Raw genomic sequence first — 21,020 nt, forward strand, 5'->3', positions numbered from 1 at the left:
TATTACAAATATATATATATAAATTGGCCGATTTTTTTTATTTATTTTTTTATCGGTTTCGACATACAGGCGTAAATATATAAATTGCAATTATTCTCTAATGAGCTGCCGTTCATGTGCAAAGAATTAGCATTTTAATTAGTATAATTATAGACTGTGTGTAGTGAATCCATTTTGTCTTTCCCAGTCCCCATCCCTTTCCTTTTACGACCAAGCCGTCACATCAGCTAAACCCACTAGGGACTTTTCTATCATTGTTAGTAACCAATATCTACTGTTTATGTATTTCTATGATTATTTATTTCGTTAGCAAATGATTCATTATGGAAGCTAGGGTTCGTGCAGATAACCCAAGAATTTTACGACGTTTGGAATGAAACTAATGAGGTAACAATTCATTTATGGAAGACTAATTGATAAGATATGAAAATATCTTAAGAGTCGATTCGTGAAAGAGACTATCAACATTTTCTCGTGGTGCCCCGACTTTCTAGTTAATTAGTTTAATCACGTAATAATAACAGAATTGATAAATTGTCTTCACATTTACTGAAAGTCAGACACGACACTATTGGGGGTATTGACATTCGTATTAGACTCTACAGCTTTACCTAAGGATTGGGGATCAATGAAATGGGGTATCAGTCTACTCAATACACAATATATTTTTTCCCAACGTCCTCCTCAGAGTTATCAGACTCAAACATCCATGCAGGATTGTTTTTCCTCGGTATAGTGTTCAATACACATATGTTGACAATAAATATGGCTCCATTCACTGTTGTCCCGCAATAAGAGTGACGACGCTAATGTTCTCTGGGTGTCACTGAGTAGACTGATACCCCATGTCATTGATCCACAATCCATAGGTAAGGCTGTACAGTGAAATAAGTATGTCCCCAATGCACTTCTAAAGTATAATATATCCAGTGTGATTTTAACAGATTGTTGTCAAATTAACAAATCGTCTTTTGTTGTTTTTATATAACATTCCAACCTTGTTTAGCAGGACCTATTCAATTATGGCATAATTCTACTATTTGTAATCACTGTCAATGACATACTTTTATTTTGAAGGCTAACCACGAAGTCCACTATAATCCTTATTGTGGCTAGCTTCACATAGAGGGGTCCGACCACCATTTAACAACTGTCTTATAAATTAGGGTTATTTTAGATGATGACACCGAGCTATATAGTTAACTAGCTAACTATAGCTACTGAAAAAGATTGTTATTTTGCTGTGTTTTTGGGGAAGAACATTGTATGCATCCATGAGCTAGCTAGCTTTTTTTATGACCAGCACTGTAGGTGCGCGAGACAACTTTACCAGCATCATAGCAATGTATCAACCCGTTAAATTGTGGCGTGCAGTCATATTCAGGTCCTGATTGGTCAACAAGCTTATTTGACATGTCAAATAGTGTTATTTGTTGTGTCTTTTTTGACACGCAATGACCCAAACGGCGTTCCATAGAAATCCTGGTTGAGAATGAAACGACTGAAGAAATGAACAACGAAACAAGCACAGAAAGTAAGTGAAAGAAATAGGTTTTGATTGTTTTACTGGTAATGGGGGCATACGTAAATGCCAACAAAATAACTTTTTGGTCAGTGAGGTGTGTGTGTAACCTTTATTTAACTAAGCAAGTCGGTTAAGAACAAATTCTCATTTACAAGGACGGGCCAATCCCGGACGACGCTGGGCCAATTGTGCGCCGCCATATGGGACTCCCAATCATGGCCAGATGTGATATAGCCTGAATTCGAACCAGGGACTGTAGTGACGCCTCTTGCACTGAGATGCAGTGCCTTAGACCGCTGTGTCCATGTGTGTGTGTTAACTATTTAACCTTACTAGAATCCTCAAATATTTTGGTACCCTTCCCCAGATCTGTGCCTCGACACAATCCTGTCTCGGAACTCTACGGACATTTCCTTTTACCTAATGGCTTGTTTTTTTTCTCCAACATGCACTGTCAACTGTAGGAATTTAAATGAACAGGTGTGTACCTTTCCAAATCATGTCCAATCAATTGAATTTACCACAGATGGACTCCAAGCTGGGAAATTAATATCCAACTAGTCAGTGACAACTGTTTGGAGTTTGTGACCGCAACTGTGAGCTTATTACAGTATTATAGACACTGTCCTGGGATTTCTTATGATCTTCTATATAGCAGAACTACTTACCTTCTAACGACTCTTGTGTAGCCATAGACCAAAGCGTCACACGTGTGCGTTCGTGAGTCTTATCTCTTTACAGATAGCTTGTGTTTTCGGGGTGTGATTGCACACTTCGTACCAAACCTTTCGGACCTCTGTTCAGTCCGCACTGTGAACCCGAATGAATACATAAAAATAATATATACAAAAAATACACCTATAGGCTATGCCTACGCTGCAATTTAGGCCTATGCCTCGTAAATCTGAGTTGAAAAAAACATTTCAGGCTATTCTGGTAAAACAACTAGAGCCTTTGCACACATTGTAATCAAAATTCTAATCTTCAAACTGTCGTTTTGTGAGGCGCAGTCGGGAGGTAGTTCTGTACAATGGAGAGTGGTGGGGTTGATTAACCAGAATTGGAGGATCCTCCATCGTCGTTTAAATCTCCAGATTGGGAACGGCAATGGACAGAGTTGAGGATAAAATGTTAACAGTATGTCTCTACGCTCAACGAGAATAGCATATTCAGCTGCAAACACCTCAAATATGTTGACACATGTACGCCAACATCACCCCAGTATACCGGCGCAAGACGGAAACACAAAGAAACAATGTCTCCCCTCTGCATTCAAGCAGCCCTTGGCAGCTGATTCTGATCGGGCCCCAAAAAATACAGGTGCTACAGTAGGTAGGCCATGTTTGTATTTTTTAGTCTTTGTGCGCATATCCGCGGCTATAAACCATTCTCGGTGGTTGTGAATAGGGGGTTTCAGCACCTCGTAAAAGCCACATTACGAACTTATTTCAGCAAACAGGTAGTACCCTCCTACATACAGTTAATTTGGAAAATATTCAGACCCCTTGACTTTTTCACGTTACGTTACAGCCTTATTCTAAAATGAATTTTTAAAAATCCTCATCGATCTACACACATTAAGCAGTAATGACAATGCAAAAACTTTTTTTTTTTTTTACATTTTTGAAAGACACCTAAAGGACTCAGACCATGAGAAACAAGATTATCTGGTCTGATGAAACCAGGATTGAACTGCCAAGCGTCACGTCTGGAGGAAACCTGGCACCATCCCTATGGTGAGACGTGGTGGCAGCATCATGCTGTAGGGATGTTTTTCAGCGGCAGGGACTGGGAGACTTAGTCAGGATAGATGAACAGAGCAAAGTACAGAGAGATCCTTGATGAAAACCTGCTCCAGAGTGCTCAGGACCTAACACTGGGGTGAAGGTTCACCTTCCAACAGGACAATGACCCTACGCACAAAGCGAAGACTTCGGGACAAGTCTCTGAATGTTCTTGAGTGGCCCAGCCAGAGCCCAGAGTTGAACCCGATCAAACATCTCTGAAGAGACCTGAACATAGCTGTGCAGCCAATTTCTCCCCATCCAACCTGACAGAGCTTGAGAAGATCTCCAGAGAAGAATGGGAGAAACTCTCCAAATACAGGTGTGCCAAGCTTGTAGCGTCATACCCAAGAAGACTCAAGGCTGTAATCGCTGCCAAAGGTGCTTCAACAAAGTACTGAGTAAAGGGTATGAATACTTATGTCAATTTTGTATTTCAGTTTTTTATTTGTCATTATGTGGTACTGTGTGTTGATTTATTTTTCTCATCAAACATTGAATCCAATTTAAATTAAGGCTGTAACGTAACAAAATGTGTCTGAATACTTTCCTAATGCACTTTAATCAAACCAAAGCCAAAGTTTTCAATTAATTGGCCAATGCACCCTGTGACAGTCCATTACATTACCCCGGAGTTGGAGATGTACCGTGCTACGGACACACCCCATTTTTATTTATTTACTTTATTTCACCTTTATTTAACCAGGTAGGCCAGTTGAGAACAAGTTCTCATTTACAACTGCGAACTGGCCAAGATAAAGCAAAGCAGTGCGACACAATACAGAGTTACTCATGGCGTAAACAAACGTACAGTCAAACACACTAGAAAAAATATATGTACAGTGTGTGCAAATGTAGTAAGATTAGGGAGGTCAGGCAATAAATAGGCCATAATGGCGAAATAATTACAATTTAGCATTAACACTGGAGTGATAGATGTGTAGAAGATGATGTGCAAGTAGAGAAACTGGGGTGCAAAAGAGCAAAAAAAAAAATTACAATATGGGGATGAGGTAGTTGGGTGGGCTATTTACAGATGGGCTGTGTACAGGTGCAATGATCGGTAAGCTGCTCTGACAGCTGATGCTTAAAGTTAGTGAGGGAGATATGAGTCTCCAGCTTCAGTGATTTTTGCAATTTGTTAGAGTCATCGGCAGCAGAGAACTGGAAAGAAAGGCGGCCAAAGTGGGAGTTGGCTTTGGGGATGACCAGTGAAATATACCTGCTGGAGTGCGTGCTACGGGTGGGTGTTGCTACATACACCGTAGCCATATACATTTAAACTCAGTTTTCACAACTCCTGACATTTAATCCTAGTAAAAAAATCCCTGTCTTAGGTCAGTTAGGATCACCACTTTATTTTAAGAATGTGAAATGTCAGAATAATAGTGGAGATTGATTTATTTCCGCTTGTATTTATTAAATCACATTCCCAGTGGGTCAGACATTTACATACACTCAATTAGTATTTGGTACCATTGCCTTTAAATTGTTTAACTTGGGTCAAATGTTTTGGCTAGCCTTCCGCAAGCTTCCCACAATAAGTTGGGTGAATTTTGGCCCATTCCTCCTGACAGAGATGTTGTAACAGTCATGTTTGTAGGCCTCCTTGCTCGCACGCATTTTATCAGTTCTTCTTATAGATTTTCTATAGGATTGAGGTCAGGGCTTTGTGATGGCCACTCCAATACCTTGACTTTGTTGTCCTTAAGCCATTTTGCCATAACTTTGGAAATATGCTTGGAGTCAATGTCTATTTGGAAGACCCATTTGCGACCAAGCTTTAACTTCCTGACTGATGTCTTGAGATGTTGCTTCAATATATCCACATAATTTTCCTTCCTCACGAAGCCCTCTATTTTGTGAAGTGCACCAGTCCCTCCTGCAGCAAAGCACCCCCACAACATGATGCTGCCACCCCCGTACTTCACGGTTGGGATGGTGTTCTTCGGCTTGCAAGCCTTCCCTTTCTTCCTCCGAACATAAATGGTCATTATGGCCAAGCAGTTCTATTTTTGTTTCATCAGACTAGAGGACATTTCTCCCAAAAGTACGATCTTTGTCCCCACGTGCAGTTGCAAACCGTAGTCTGGCTTTTTTATGGCGGTTTTGGAGCAGTGGCTTCTTCCTTGCTGAGCGGCCTTTCAGGTTATGTCAATATAGGACTTTTCTACCTGTTTTCTCCAGCATCTTCACAAGGCCCTTTGCTGTTGTTCTGGGATTGATTTGCACTTTTCGCACCAAAGTACGTTCATCTCTAGGAGACAGAACGCGTCTCCTTCCTGAGCGGTGTGATGGCTGTGTGGTCCCATGGTGTTTATACTTGCGTACTGTTTTTGTACAGATGAACGTGGTACTTCCAGGCATTTGGAAATTGCTCCCAAGGATGAACCAGACTTGTAGAGGTCCACAATTTTTTGCTGATTTCTTTTGATTTTTCCCATTTATGTCAAGCAGAGGCATTGAGTTTGAAGGTAGGCCTTGAAATACATCCACAGGTGCACCTCCAATTGACTCAAATTATGTCAATTAGCCTATCAGAAGCTTCTAAAGCCATGACATCATTTTATGGAATTTTCCAAGCTGTTTAAAGGCACAGGCAACTTAATGTATATAAACTTCTGACCCACTGGAATTGTGATATAGTGAATTATAAGTGAAATAATCTCTCTGTAAACAGTTGTTGGAAAATTTACTTGTCATGCACAAAGTAGATGTTCTATCTGACTTGCCAAAACTATAGTTTGTTAACAAGAAATGTGGAGTGGTTAAAATTAGTTTTAATGACTCCAACCTAAGTGTATGTAAACTTCTGACTTCAACTGTAGATGACCTGGAGCCAGTGTGTTTGGCGACGAATATGAAACGAGGGCCAGCCAACGAGAGCATACAGGTCGCAGTGGTGGGTAGTATATGGGGCTATGGAGACAAAACGGATGGCACTGTAATTGACTACATCCAATTTGCTGAGTAGAGTGTTGGAGTCATTTTGTAAATGACTTCGCCGAAGTCAAAGATCGGTAGGATAGTCAGTTTTAGGAGGGTATGTTTAGCAGCATAAGTGAAGGAGGCTTTGTTGCGAAATAGGAAGCCGATTCTAGATTGGAGATGCTTAATGTGAGTCTGGAAGTTGAGTTTACAGTCTAACCAGACCTAGGTATTTCATCCACATATTCTAAGTCAGAACCGTCCAGAGTAGTGATGCTAGACGGGCGGGCGGGTGCAGGCAGCGATCGGTTGAAGAGCATGCATTTAGTTTTACTTGCATTTAACCTCTCTTGGTTGTGTGAGACGTTAGCGTCCCACCTCTTTAACAGCCAGTGAAACTGCTGGGCGCCAAATTCAAATACAGAAATACTCATTATAAAAATTCAGAAAACAAAACATATTTTACATAGGTTTAAAGATTAACTTCTTGTGAATCCAACCACGGTGTCAGATTTTTTTTTAAAGCTTTACGGCGAAAGCATACCTTATGATTATTTGAGAACATAGCCCACTAGACAAATCAGCCAAGTAGAACAGTTACACAAGTCAGAAATAGAGATAAAAATAATCCCTTACCTTTGATGATCTTCATATGGTTACACTCAGCAGACATTCATTTACTCAATAAATGTTCCTATTGTTCGATAAAGTCTCTTTATATCCAAAAACCTCGCGTTTTCTTCAGTAATCCACAGGCTCAAACGCAGTCAAAACAGGAAGACAAAAAAAATCCAAATTGTATCCGTAAAGTTCATAGAAACATGCCAAACAATGTTTATATTCAATCCTCAGGTTGTTTTTAGCCTAAATAATCGATAATATTTCAACCGGACAATAACGTTGTCAATTTAAAAGGTAAACAAGAAACACACTCTCGGTCCCGCGCATGAAAAAGCTCTGTGACACTTTAGGGTCCACTCATTCAGATTGCTCTTCTTCATTTTTCAGAATACAAGCCTGAAACTATTTCTAAAGACTGTTGCCATCTAGTGGAAGGCATAGAAACTGCAATTTGAGTCCTAAGTCAATGGATACTGTAATGGCATTGAAACTTCCTGAATGGATTTTTCTCAGGTTTTCACCTGCCAAATCAGTTCTGTTATACTCAGACACTATTTTAACAGTTTTGGAAACTTTAGACTGTTTTCCATCCAAATATACCAGTTATATGCATATCATATCTTCTGGACCCGAGAAGCAGGCAGTTTAATTTGGGCATGCATTTCATCTAAAATTCCAAATGCTGCCCCTACCCTAGAGAAGTTAAGAGCAGTTGGAGGCCACGGAAGGAGTGTTGTATGGGATTGAAGCTTGTCTGGAGGGTTATTAACACAGTGTCCAAAGAAGGGCCAGAAGTATACAAGAATGGTGTATCAGAGGTGGATCAGAGAATCACCAGCAGCAAGAGCGACATCATTGATATATACAGAGAAAGGAGTCGGCCCAGAGACACTGCCAGAGGTCCGGACAACAGGCCCTCCGATTTGACACATTGAACTCTATCTGAGAGGTAGTTGGTGAACCAGGCAAGGCAGTCATTTGAGAAACCAAGGTTGTTGAGTCTGCCGATAAGAATGCAGTGATTGACAGAGTCGAAAGCATTGGCCAGGTCGATGAAGATGGCTGCACAGTACTGTCTTTTACAATGGCGGTTATGATATTGTTTAGTACCTTGAGCGTGGCTGAGGTGCACCCATGACCAGCTCGGAAACCAGATTGCATAGCGGAAAAGGTACGGTGGGATTCGAAATGGTCAGTGATCTGTTTAACTTGGCTTTCGAAAAACTTTAGAAAGGCAGGGTAGGATAGATGTAGGTCTGTAACAGTTTGGGTCTGGAGTGTCTCCCTCTTTGAAGAGGAGGATGACCGCGGCGGATTTCCAATCTTCAGGGATCTCAGATGATACGAAAGAGAGGTTGAACAAGCTAGTAATAGGGGTTGCAACAATTGCGGTGGATAATTTTAGAAAGAGAGGGTCCAGATTGTCTAGCCCAGCTGATTTGTAGGGGTCCAGATTTTGCAGCTCATCAGCTATCTGGATTTGGGTGAAGGAGAAGTTGTTGTGGGGGGTGCAGAGCTGTTGGCTGGGGTACGGGTAGCCAGGTTGAAAGCATCCCCAGCCGTAGAAAAATGCTTATTAAAATTCTCAATTATAGTAGATTTATCGGTGGTGACAGTGTTTCCTAGCCTCAGTGCAGTGGTCAACTGGGAAGAGGTGCTCTTATTCTCCATGAACTTTACAGTGTCCCACTTATGGGAGTCACTAGTGCGCATCTGACACCAAAGGAGGCTGTCTCATGGTACGTTCGTAACCAAGGGGGAAGTGGGAATTTACCATGCTACTGGGAAAAAATCCACTTGAACGGTGGTAATTACTAGTGCGAAAATCGTCTATCATCCTAGCACCCACATGGTGAACTCTGACGTCAGCTACTAAGGAAATGGCCTCTAACAGTGTTTTTGGCAATTAAATGCAACAAAACATTATTTATTAAAAAAACCACTATATTCATGTGGTTTTTTTAATTCTTTAATTTGTTTATAAGCGTGATAGCTGTACTTTGAGTTTGTTGATACAGCTTGTTGGCCTTTAGTCAATTGCAGTTTCTTAAATGAGTTCAAATCACATGAATGCATCCAACTGGTAAGTTACCACCTCCTGCTGTACTGAACCCAAACCGAACTGTGGTTTAGTGAACCGTTACACCCCTAGTATTGTAAGTGTGTAGCTCAAACCATTCGGACTCTACAGACGTTTTTGCAACAGATTCAACAAGATGTTGATGATAACGATGCTGCTTTCCACTTTGATTCTTAAAGACGTGCTCTGGAACTTTGGCGTCCATGTAGTTCATACATGCAGAATTACTGTTTTAGCTTAACCAGCCACGAAATCCCTAGATTGACAGCAGCTGTTTTTTTGGAAGCTGTGAAGAAGCGCCATTTTTCACAAATGTTTCCCCATGTGGGCCGGCCCTCTAGCAATTAGAATTCAACCAATGAGCTTTAGCCACTCGCCATTTGAGTGACCGGTAGCAAGATGCACCAATGACATGGTGTACATGTGATGTAGTACACAATATTCAGCGACCGCTTTTGACTCGTGAGCGCTCCTTTTAGTGGCTAAAAAGTATCCAAAAGTGCCGGAGAATTCCTCTAATATAAATCCACAAGCATTCTATAATTATACTAAGCTCAGCAAAAAAAGAAACGTCCTCTCACTGTCAACTGCGTTTATTTTCAGCAAACTTAACGTGTAAATATTTGTATGAACATCGGATTCAACAAGTTCCACAGACATGTGACTAACAGAAATGTAATAATGTGTCCCTGAACAAACAGGGGGTCAAAATCAAAAAAGTACTGCAGTGCATCTCCTCCTCATGGACTGCACCAGATTTGCCAGTTCTTGCTGTGAGATGTTACCCCACTCTTCCACCAAGGCACCTGCAAGTTCCCAGACATTTCTGGGGGGAATGGCCCTAACCCTCACCCTCCAAACCAACAGGTCCCAGACGGGGGATCCGGGCTCTTTACTGGCCATGGCAGAACACTGACATTCCTGTCTTGCAGGAAATCACGCACAGAACGAGCAGTATGGCTGGTGGCATTGTCATGCTGGAAGGTCATGTCAGGATGAGCCTGCAGGAAGGGTACCACATGAGGGACGCTGTGTAACGCACAGCGCTGAGATTGCCTGCAATGACAACAAGCTCAGTCCGATGATGCTGTGACACACCGCCCGAGACCATGACAGACCCTCCACCTCCAAATCGATCCCGCTCCAGAGTACAGGCCTTGGTGTAATGCTTATTCCTTCGACGATAAATGCGAAACCGACCATCACCCCTGGTGAGACAAAACCGCGACTCGTCAGTGAAGAGCACTTTTTGCCAGTCCTGTTTGGTCCAGCGACGGTGGGTTTGTGCCCATAGGCGACGTTGTTGCTGGTGATGTCTAGTGAGGACCTGCCATACAACAGGCCTACAGGCCTCAGTTCAGCCTCTTTCAGCCTATTGCGGACGTTCTCAGCAGGTACTTATATACTGAAAGGCCAGGCGGTTCTATTGTTAATAGGGTAATGCATCTTTATCTTTCAAGACGATTCGATGCGTATCTAGATACATGGGCTCCGATACGATACAGAAACTAGACGTTTTAGTTTGAAAACGATTCAGTTTGATTAGAGGAATGAATCCATGTGATGATCTCATCACCATCGACCACTAATTAATTTGTCATTTTTGCAGATAAACTGTTTGAGCTAGTAATTTATCAATATTTACTTTTAAAAATTTGCTATGACATAGCCAATGAATATATAGCACAACTTTGGATTTCACCCGTCTCATAATCGAATGGTTTAGACCTGTGGTCACCAACCTTTTCTGAGCCAAGATCACTTTCTGAACCAAAAGGCAGGCCGAGATCTAACGCTCAGATTTTTTTTAACATGTTAAAAAAAATTAAACCTATTAAAAACAGTTCTGTAGCAATGAGGTTTGTGCAGTAGGCTATAGGCTCAATACATTATCACGGCATATAAGCTATTCTTGAATTGCCCTGCCAATGTTGTTATTTTCAGACCATTGTAAAATGATATATGATCACCCTGGTAATATAGAATTTGTTTTGTTACTTGTGAGGCATAATTGAAATCATTTGCGTCTATTTTATTTTTTATTTTACTGGACTGCATCTGATGCAGCCCAGCATCGCCAATCGCTACATTGACCATCAGATGCTTCTGATCAGTCTCGAGGGAGGGGAGGGAGAGATGAGTCATGTCACACTTCATGTTGTTACTCATATGACCACAGCGTGAAATACTCCTTGATATTAGAAACACGCCACTAATAACAACGCAAGTCTATCGATAGCGTGAGTGGCTAGGGAGACAGTGTTTTATGGCTTAGAAAGTGTTGACAGTGCTGAATAAAAACCTCATAAAAACAGCAGCTCTTTGCTGTATTTGTTGAGTCTCTCTAGTCATGTTTTTTTTCTTTTACACAGTAGACCACTATCAATTTCGCTGTGTGCTAGTGAAAGCTGCAGACACAGTGATCTGAGCTATTTGATTGGCCAGCCGTAGGCCTATAGGTACACTTGCTTTTCTCTCCGGGCCTGCATGATAGGTGGAGTTTGTACCTTCAGACTCATTATATGGTTCAGAATGAACACTTAAACTACCCAGCGTACAGGGCAGCTGAATCAAGTGCACCTACCCCAAACTGTGCAAAACAATTTACAGGAATGTTTGGTGATAGACTAGGAAACCCTTGCGTATCGGTGAATCGTTACATCCCTATTGCTTGAATATACCACAACCCTCGGGCCTTATTGCTTAATTAGACTTTAGTTTGACTGTAACAGCTAGCCAACCTGCATTGGACATGAAATATCTTAGGAAAGACCATTCTGGTTCTTCTTTCATTATGTATTGTATGAGTGGAAACCTAATGGATAAACAGTGTAATACCTCAAACACCTGTATAATCTTTGAATTTCATGTAGCTCACCAAATCGAAGGTCTGTTTGCCATAGAGAGTGGGTGAAAGTTTGCCCTTTGGTCAAGGGCTTTCGTGTACATTTTTGCAGTTTTAGTGTATTCATTTTATGTCCTGTTGTTCACAGATATGCACCAACATTTTGCGGACTCTTCCGCCTAGTGACAACCCCGATTTTGACCCAGAGGAGGACGAGCCCACTCTAGAGGCCTCATGGCCACATATACAGGTAAAACCATGTCACTTTAATTTGACCTCTTAACTTTTTTCTTTACGTATGTGTTATACCTGGTAGTATGAGCTTTATGTACAATTCATGTACCTTTTTTATAGATTTGTATTTTATTGACTTTTTCCAGCTTGTCTATGAGTTCCTTCTACGATTCTTGGAGAACCCAGACTTTCAGCCCAGCATCGCCAAGCGCTACATTGATCAGAAGTTCGTGCTGCAGGTAAGCATCGCAATCTGATGTCACACTGACCCGTTAATGACCCTTATCCTCTCAGATTTCATGCCGTCATCGTCAGTCACCCAAATGGCCACATGACATCACCATCAGTAGGGGTGTATTAGGAAGCAAATTTCCGAAAACATTCAACTTGACCAATAAGAAACGGTTGTTTTTGTTGCATAATGTGTTCCGTTGAAAAACGTTTTGCTGTGTTTGCAATGGTATATAGGGATGTTCCAAATAGACCATAAAAATATATTTTTATCGGTTTTCCGTCAAAGCGATAAGAAACATTCATAGAATTCAACGTGAATTCAGAGCGTTAAGCATTGCACCTGTACTACAATTACTGTACCTCAATTTCACTCTGGAAAGTTTGCATTTCCTTCTCATTTAACTCCTCAAAGTATTACCATACAGGACTTTGCTGCTGTCACTTGCCTTTCTCTGCCATTTTCCAACTGTTAACGATGACGACGTAGGGGTGGATAAATCGACTCCTAAAAATCGTCTCATAAGATTCCGTATTTTGGGAACAGAGGAGACTGATTTGTTGCCTTACTTCCGAGATAACAAAATACTTGCATCTTTCATAGCAAGCTAGCGAGGGACTGAGAGAGAGGGGATGGGCACAGTAAAGGCATGTTGGCCACCAGGCAGACAGTCAGAACCGTGTACTAGGCCTGTCTTATCAGCAATCAAAAGCTGGAAATGGAAATGCTGGAATGCTGTATCTCGCCATTTCTTGGCTTGCTATGTGTCCCAACTTCAGTAAAGCAGGGCCTATTATCAATGAATATGCTAGGATATTGAGATAAGTTGAGCCTCGCGCTTCATCGCTATTAGTTGTTTTGGAAATTGACCCACTATGCTGTTTCTTTCTGCATCTACGCCCAATATATTTTTGGTTAGGGATTTTTCTTAACATTAAGGATCCCAATTTTGTTTAATAGTGTGCACTAACGAATACACCCCTGGTCTGTCAGTGTTGCTCAAAGCTATTGTATTGATTCACCAAATATTGTAGAGACTCATTTCCTGTTGTTTACTGTGTTAGTTCTATGTGGAACTAAAGGGTACAGACAGACCTGGCAGCATTACAAGCCTCAAGACTGACTGCTAAACATCTACTCTTCAAAAGACAGTACAATATATCAAACGCAAACTGAATTTGGATAATCATTTGAGAAATTAATCTGTTTTGTAAGCGGTCATATTGATTTAGTTTAAATGAAAACTGCACCAATTTCCTTTCCTGTTTTTTGTTCGAGAGCCTCAAGTTCAGAGTATGAAAGACCAAAATGTTTTGATTATATCTCCTGGCAGTTATCAAAACCAGTTATTTTAACATGACATCTTCTGAACGTCAGTTGGAGTCATGTGGTGTCCCTTTGGAGGACGTCATCTTACAACAACTTGTACATTTCTTCAGTGTCAGTCTCAGCATTTAGCCTAGTTTGTCATGGGAATGTCTGCCATGATGACAGATAGTCCTCGTATGCTCCGGCTTGGTATTCTAGGATCTATACCGTCATATTAATTTAGCACCAAATGGTAGAAAACGGACAAACTGGGAGATACGACCTGAACTGTCAATAAGAAACGCAGGTGTTCGCATTTTGTAATTAAACATTTTGCTACGCTGTGCCCGTAGCAAAATACGACCCAGTCTCGTACGACCCAGAATACGACCCAGTCTCACCCTTGCAGGAGCAACCAACCGGGGCTGTGCCGTGCGTATTTATCGAGCCGTCCTGCTTTCCCCAGGGCAAGGGAGCGAACAGGGACTAATACTATGGCCTGGAATGTTGGCTGAGCTGCAGCATCCGAGGTGCTTAGGCTAAATTTCCATGATGCGAGTGGTGTCGTGGGGAGCTTTGAATAGCTCCCTGTTTATATTGCAGGAAGAGAAAAGGGGACTGTGGTCAGAGAGAGGCTGGGGAAGAGGAGCGGAGGGAGGGCAGAACAAGCCCAGTTTTTTTTTTTTTTTTTTTTGTAGTGTCAGTGCTTTCCCCTGTCTCTCTGTAAGCTTCTTAGAGACAGATCTTGACATGGGAGAGGGACTGTACGATATGCTCACAGTGGAACTGATGGTTAGAATGTGTTTCATTTAATCTTGGTGAGCAGTAAGTATTTATTTTAGAAATGTTTGTCTGGGGAAAATGCATCCCTCTGCGAATGTTTAGCTCATTGATAGTCTTCAAAAGAGAAGACTATCAATGTGTGTACTACAGGCTGTGAGTGCATGCAGAGGGTAAGAAAGTGCAGCCCTGTCATTACCGTAGTTACAGTTATGGAAAGTGTTGTCACGGAGGTGTTGTCACCACAGTACGGCTTCCTGTGAGTCTGCTGATGCTGGACAAAAAACTCTACCAAAACATCCAACATGAAAGCCTTGAATGTGTCATATTTTCCCAAATATTCAATTGATTCATTTTGATTAAATTAAAGCATCAAATGGCTTGAAGTATTTCCAGGTGATGTACAATGCTTTCAAAAAGAATTCACACCCCTTTACTTTTTCCAAATTTTGTTGTTACAGCCTGTATTAAATTGATATGTTGGTCACTGGCCCTATAATGTCAAAGTGGAATTATGTTTTTTGAAATTTGTACAAATTAATTTGAAAGGAAAAGCTGAAATGTCTTCTGCCAATAAGTATTCAATCCCTTATGGCAAGTAAATTAGTTCAGGAATAAAAATGTGCTTAACAAGTCACATAATAGGTTGCATGGACTGTGTGCAATAAGTGTTTAACATGCGCCGTTTATACCTCCCGTGTGCATGCTGGTGATTAGTGGTAGTACTGGTGTGCAGATGTGGGCAGGCTTCTATTTAAATAAATTCATTAAATATTCACCATCAAAAATAAATCCATTATTAATTTGTTCCTAAGAAACATTTATTTTGTAGTAAAAATATAATGGAATATAACAGAATAAAATAAAGATTATTTTCCTCACACGACGTGTGGAACCGCTGTCATATAAAAAAGTTTTGAAACCCAAGCCCATGCTTTTTTTGATCCACGTTTCATCTCTTTCGTGTCCTCACTACCACTTTGTTAGGGAGCAGCTGTAGGGTCTTACATTTAGAGTATCTTAAAAATAATACATTTCCCTTGGCAACATTTTTTAGCTACCATCTTTAAGCCTTTGTCTGGGGGGGAAAATCTTTCCATAACTGTTATAGGGGTCTCACCGTCCTCCCTCGGCTAACCTTTGTGCACTCGAGGAGTTAACTAGTTTGTTGTCGTCTTCTACTCAATTAGAAGTTATTATCCTGGGTGAACTAAATTATGAGTGTGAAATGCAGGCTTTAGACAATCTATACTGAACAAAAATATAGACGCAACATGCATCAATTTCAAAGAGTTACAGCCAAATCCTCTAAAACGTTGGAGGCAGCTTATGGTAGAGAAATTAACATTCAATTCTCTGGCAACAGCTCTGGTGGACATTCCTGCACTCAACATGCCAATTACACTCTCCCTCAAAACTTGAGACATCTGTGGCATTGTGTTGTGTGACAAAACTACACATTTTAGTGGCCTTTTATTGTCCCCAGTACAAGGTGATCATGCTGTTTAATAATTTTCTTGATATGCCACACCTGTCAGTCTGGTGGATGGATTATCTTGGCAAAGGAGAAATGCTTTTTAAATGTAAAACAAAAATGTAAAACAAAATTTGAAAGAAATAAGCTTTTTGTGCATATGGACAATTTCTGGGATCTTTTATTTCAGCTCATGAAACATGGGACCAACACTTTACATGTTGCTTTTATATTTTGTTCAGTGTAAAAGGCATGTAATGATCTAAACCTAACCCAGCTAGAGACTAAGCCTATACGGCCCAACCCTAAAGATCCTTCAAAGTCCACTCTGATTTGGTCTTATTTCAACAAATACAATATGTTTCTACTGGTGTCTTCGCCCAAGACATTAGTGACCAGTTGTTTGTGTTACTAATGTGAGAATACAAAAATCTAAGCCTCGTGTCATCACAAAGAGAAACTTTAAAAACTTCATGTAAATAAGCTTTTTTATTTTAGTGACCTTAGTGACCTATTTCAGCTATCCCTGAACCGGATTTAGCTTTGAGCCTTTTTGCAGATGTCTTCAATAGTATTGTAGATATTCATGCTCCCTTAAAAAAAATTAAGGGTTGAAGGTAGATTATTTTTACTCTCCTTCATAAAAGAGATGATGCTTGGGTCAAGACCAGGAACACAGGCCCAGACTGGCAAGCTTTTAAGCAACTGAGGAATCATTGTTTAAGACGAATCAGAAAGGCTAAATCTGATATTATTTAACCGCTCATTCGGATTGGGATGGCGGCTAAATTCTGAGAAACTTTCAAGTCCTTGTATGGTTCTACTTCCTCCTCTCTGCCACAACAAATTAATTCAGACACTGGCCTCATTACGGGAAAATATGCCAGAATTGATGCATTTAATCTAGGCCTGACCCATTTAGTCGACTGGTCGATTGTTTGGTCAATAGGCTGTTGCTCGACTGAGATTTCTTTAGTCGAGCAGTAGCAAAAAAAAAACACTATCATTGTGTACAGGACACCTGTCTGATTTGCGCCTGTCTTAGTGGACTAATCCATTGTGGAGGCCGTGGGGATGGCACAGTGCATCACTCTAAGACATGTGCTACTGAAATGGTATATGGTTATTTACATAAGAACAGAGGTGCAAAACTAAAAAATATATAATTTTATAACAAATGCACTTTCTCCCCTGTTTGTTGTTCTTAAACATCAGTGCGCTGTTGAATTGGCACCTTTTCCTAGTTGCTATGTGCATAACATAGAACAATGTGGCGGGGGCAGCAGCTGAGTTAAGAGACGAGAAAACAGCCCTTACCTTAATTGTCTAAGAAAAGTGAGGAGAGAGGAAACGCCAACGTAATTTGGTCTATAATCAACAGCCTAACTGTTAAATGTGTCTAGCTTTATATATCATCCATAGATAGTGCATTCGGAAAGTATTCAGACCTCTTGACTTTTTACGTTATAGCCTTATTCTAAAATGGGTTAAATTGTTTTCCCCTGCTCATCAATCTACACACAATACCCCATTATGAAAAGGGGGGGAAAGATTATACATTTTTGCAAATGTATTAAAAATTCAAAACTGAAATCACATTTACATAAGTATTCAGACCTTACTCAGTACTTTGTTGAAGCACCGTTGGCAGCGATTACAGCCTAGAGTATTCTTGGGTATGACGCTACAAGTTTGGCACACCTGTATTTGGGGAGTTGCTCCCATTCTCCTTTGCAGATCCTCTCAAGCTTTGTCAGGTTGGATCGGGAACATCGCTGTACAGCTATTTTCAGGTCTCTGCAGAGATGTTCAATCGGGTTCAAGTCCGGGCCACTCAAGGACATTCAGAGACTCGTCCCGAAGCCACTCCTGCGTTGTCTTGGCTGTGTGCTTAGGGTCATTGTCCTATTGGAAGGTGAACATTTGCCCCAGTCTGAGATCCTGAGTGCTCTGGAGCAGGTTTTCATCAAGGATCTCTCTGTACTTTGCTCTGTTCATCTTTCCCTCGATCCTGACTAGTATCCCAGTCCCTGACGCTGAAAAACATCCCCACAGCATGATGCTGCCACCACCATGCTTCACCGTAGGGATGGGGCCTGCTTCCTTCAGACGGGATGCTTGGCATCCAAGCCAAAGAGTTCAATCTTGGTTTCATCAGACCTTTTGGCAAACTCCAAGCGGACTGTCATGTGCCTTTTACTGAGGAGTGTCTTCCGTCTGGCCACTCTACCATAAAGGCCTGATTGGTGCAGTGCTGCAGAGATGGTTGTCCTTCTGGAAGGTTCTCCTGTCTCCAAAGAGGAACTCTCTGTCTCGGAGCGCTGACAATTCCTTTGACCCCATGTCTTGGTTTTTGCTCTGACATGTGCTATCAACTCTGGAACCTTATATAAACAGGTGTGTGCCTTTCCAAATCATGTCCAATCAATTGAATTCACCACAGGTGGACTCCAATCAAGTTGTAGAAACATCTCAAGGATGATCAATGGAAACAGGATGCACCAGAGCTTCATTTCGACTCTCATAGCAAAGGGCCTGAATGCTTATTTAAATAAGGTATTTTTTTATATATATACATTTCCAAACTTTTCTACATCTGTTTTCGCTTTGTAATTATGGGGTATTATGTGTAGATTGATGAGGGGGGAAAAAATATTTAATACATTTTAGAATAAGGCTGTAACAACAAAATGTGGAAAAAGTCAAGGGGTCTGAATACTTTCCGAATACACTTAAAGGGGAACTGCACCCGCTGATTTGGCTTTGTTTTTTGGCATTTTGAAGAAATGTTGGCAGCCATGACAAAAGCCAAACGTGAGTTGGCTTAGTGGTGTGGTATAATGTGGGTGTTTCTTGGGTGTGTCCTTAACACCTCCAAGACACCCATCTGTCAGAACCTTGCCCGCAGGCTGTTTCCCCCCACTCAATCACAACAAACTTCCTGCGGGTTTTCAATAATAACAGGCCGATGTATGGTGAGATGCTAGAGGAAGCTTTGAATAGGTCAGTAGCCTACAGAGTAATATGAGAAGAATGCCATTGCTGAATTTATGTAGATATATAAAAAAAAAAGTGTTTTGATAACTTTCAAATGTAGTAGCAAGTCCATGTAGAATAACCAACCCCTTACATAATGCCATAGAAGCAGTGTTCTGTTAATATAACAATGTGCACCTTTCATATTTCTTGTCATTGTAATACAGATACTTTGTCAATCAGCATTTTGTCTGGTGGTAATGGGGCTGCCTTGGCAAACATGTCAGAGTGGTCATAACTTCCTGTGTGGTGTCCCATATACAACAAGAGTTCCCTGATCCTGGTGCAGAATACACAGGGTTTCTCCCTCCCCATATTAACTGATACCATTCAATTCAATAATGCAAGGCAATACAAGTAAAAGTTGTCTAGTAAAATGTTAATACCGAGTGCCAAGTCTCTCTCCATTCACAGACATCAGTATCAAGCCCATCTGTCAGTCTGAATTTAATCAGATCATCTTGCAAACCTCCATACATGTTTCTGTGAACACATAAACACATAGTCACTGTTTTTTTTGTTTTTTTTTACCAATTGCAGTAATCCACAAACAGGTACTATGTTAAAATTTGAACAGGTTAGATAAAACCTATCTCCCCACCAAACGACTGAGGCTGCTGTCTGGCAAAAGCATCTCCAGTCCATCTGTAGAAATAATCAGATTGCTGGACATGCTATGATACCCACCTTTGCTCTTTCTGGTAGGTCTCTGCGTCCATCCATGACCAGGGGATCAGTCTGGCACGCAAATGTGCACGTTGTCTAACAGAAAAACAGTCAATTAAATTGTCAATTATAAACATAGCTCAAGAAATAATGTAATCTCATTTGGAAGCTAATTCTATGCTTTACGGATGTAGACTGACTAGCTTCAGATTGTATTAGATTCATGCTGGTGACGCTGTTACATCATGCAACCTACTGTGACATGTTTTGTTATGTCACTGGGTTGGTTTGAGTTTGTTGCTGCTAGTTAGTTGCTGTTGTAGTTAGACATTAGTTAGCTAGTACCACCATAGATGCATCCCATATTTATTCGTGCCCCTCAGAGGCTGTGGCTGTTTCGTTTAAGTTACACTAACTTAGTGGCATGGAAATACGATTACATTGCTAAAGTAGGCAAATAATTAGTAGGAAACAACTTTGCCGTATTATGTCGTCAACTGTACTTTAGAGAGATGGCAATGTTGTCATTACTGTTACTAGCAAAGTTCGTCAAAAATACCTAGCAATGCTCATGTTAGCTGGCTAAAGTTATACTGCACCTAAAGTCAGTCTGGCGACATCACAATCATGATGAGATGTTCCTACTAATTAACGTTATTTGCCGGCTTTTGAAGTTATTGTGTTTCCAAGCCATATCTGAGTTGTATTGAGGCAGGCTAAGGTTAGGTAGCTAGCTTGCTAGCTAACGTTATTAGGGTATCTAGCTAGCTAACGTCAGCTATGCGAGCGATAATGATTATCAACATATACATAACCACTGGGGACCAACAAACTCCAACCACCTATTCCGCAGGACCGGATTCCTTTGGCAGAGCATGCCGACCACGATCCTTTGAACGTGTTGGAGGCGACGTAACATAATGTAACAGAAACATGGGAGCCCCATTCAATGAAGGGAAGCGAAGTGGGTGGAGGGGTGATTTGCACGTGGAGCTTGGCAAAAGTGGGCATGATTTGTTGACATAATTGTAATCCAAACCCAACCTTAATTTACTCGTGATGCACAGAGGTTCCAAACTGTGTTTTAGATGAGACCGATTGTATGACTTAAATGATCCTACTTACACTTTGAAGTCCATTTTGACACTAGAATAAATGTTTGACTCGATGCCACATAGGCCGTTTTCAAAGGGATTAGTTGTTTTTTAGAGGCAGTCGCTCTTTAAACGCTTCTGTTGTGGTAGAATCAGAATGCCCATGTCTTCACTCTCAGCTCTGTGCTTGTCAGGGCAGGGGGGACTGGGAGAGCGGGCCTGATGGGACAAACAACATGGCAGGGGAATCACTCGGGAAGTTCTGTTCTTACCGACTGACTGCCTGGCTGGCTGATTTACTGACTGGTGTGACTGACTGACTGACAGGCTGACTGACTGGTGTTAGTGAGGAGTTATTCTCACCTGCCCGGCCAAATCCTGAACCTGAACAGGCCTTTTGCTGTTGAACAAGT

At 41.1% G+C, this 21,020-nt stretch overlaps 1 protein-coding gene and 1 long non-coding RNA gene across 2 annotated transcripts in view; one reads left to right on the forward strand and one right to left on the reverse strand.

The window, feature by feature from the left end:
* Positions 1–21,020, forward strand: part of LOC129824821 (serine/threonine-protein phosphatase 2A 56 kDa regulatory subunit alpha isoform-like) — a 123,945-nt gene that overhangs the window by 85,564 nt on the left and 17,361 nt on the right. The window contains exons 3-4 of the mRNA XM_055884324.1: positions 11,932–12,033; positions 12,164–12,256. Of these exons, the coding sequence (XP_055740299.1) occupies positions 11,932–12,033; positions 12,164–12,256 (195 nt within the window). The remainder of the gene's footprint in view (positions 1–11,931; positions 12,034–12,163; positions 12,257–21,020) is intronic.
* LOC129824822 (uncharacterized) lies at positions 18,855–20,486 on the reverse strand. Its single transcript, XR_008754792.1, has 3 exons — positions 20,356–20,486; positions 19,535–19,609; positions 18,855–19,330 (listed from the first exon to the last, which is right to left on the reverse strand). It is a non-coding gene; the product is annotated as an uncharacterized LOC129824822 (long non-coding RNA).

This window comes from Salvelinus fontinalis, chromosome 27 (assembly GCF_029448725.1).
Source record: "Salvelinus fontinalis isolate EN_2023a chromosome 27, ASM2944872v1, whole genome shotgun sequence".
Taxonomy (NCBI): domain Eukaryota; kingdom Metazoa; phylum Chordata; class Actinopteri; order Salmoniformes; family Salmonidae; genus Salvelinus; species Salvelinus fontinalis.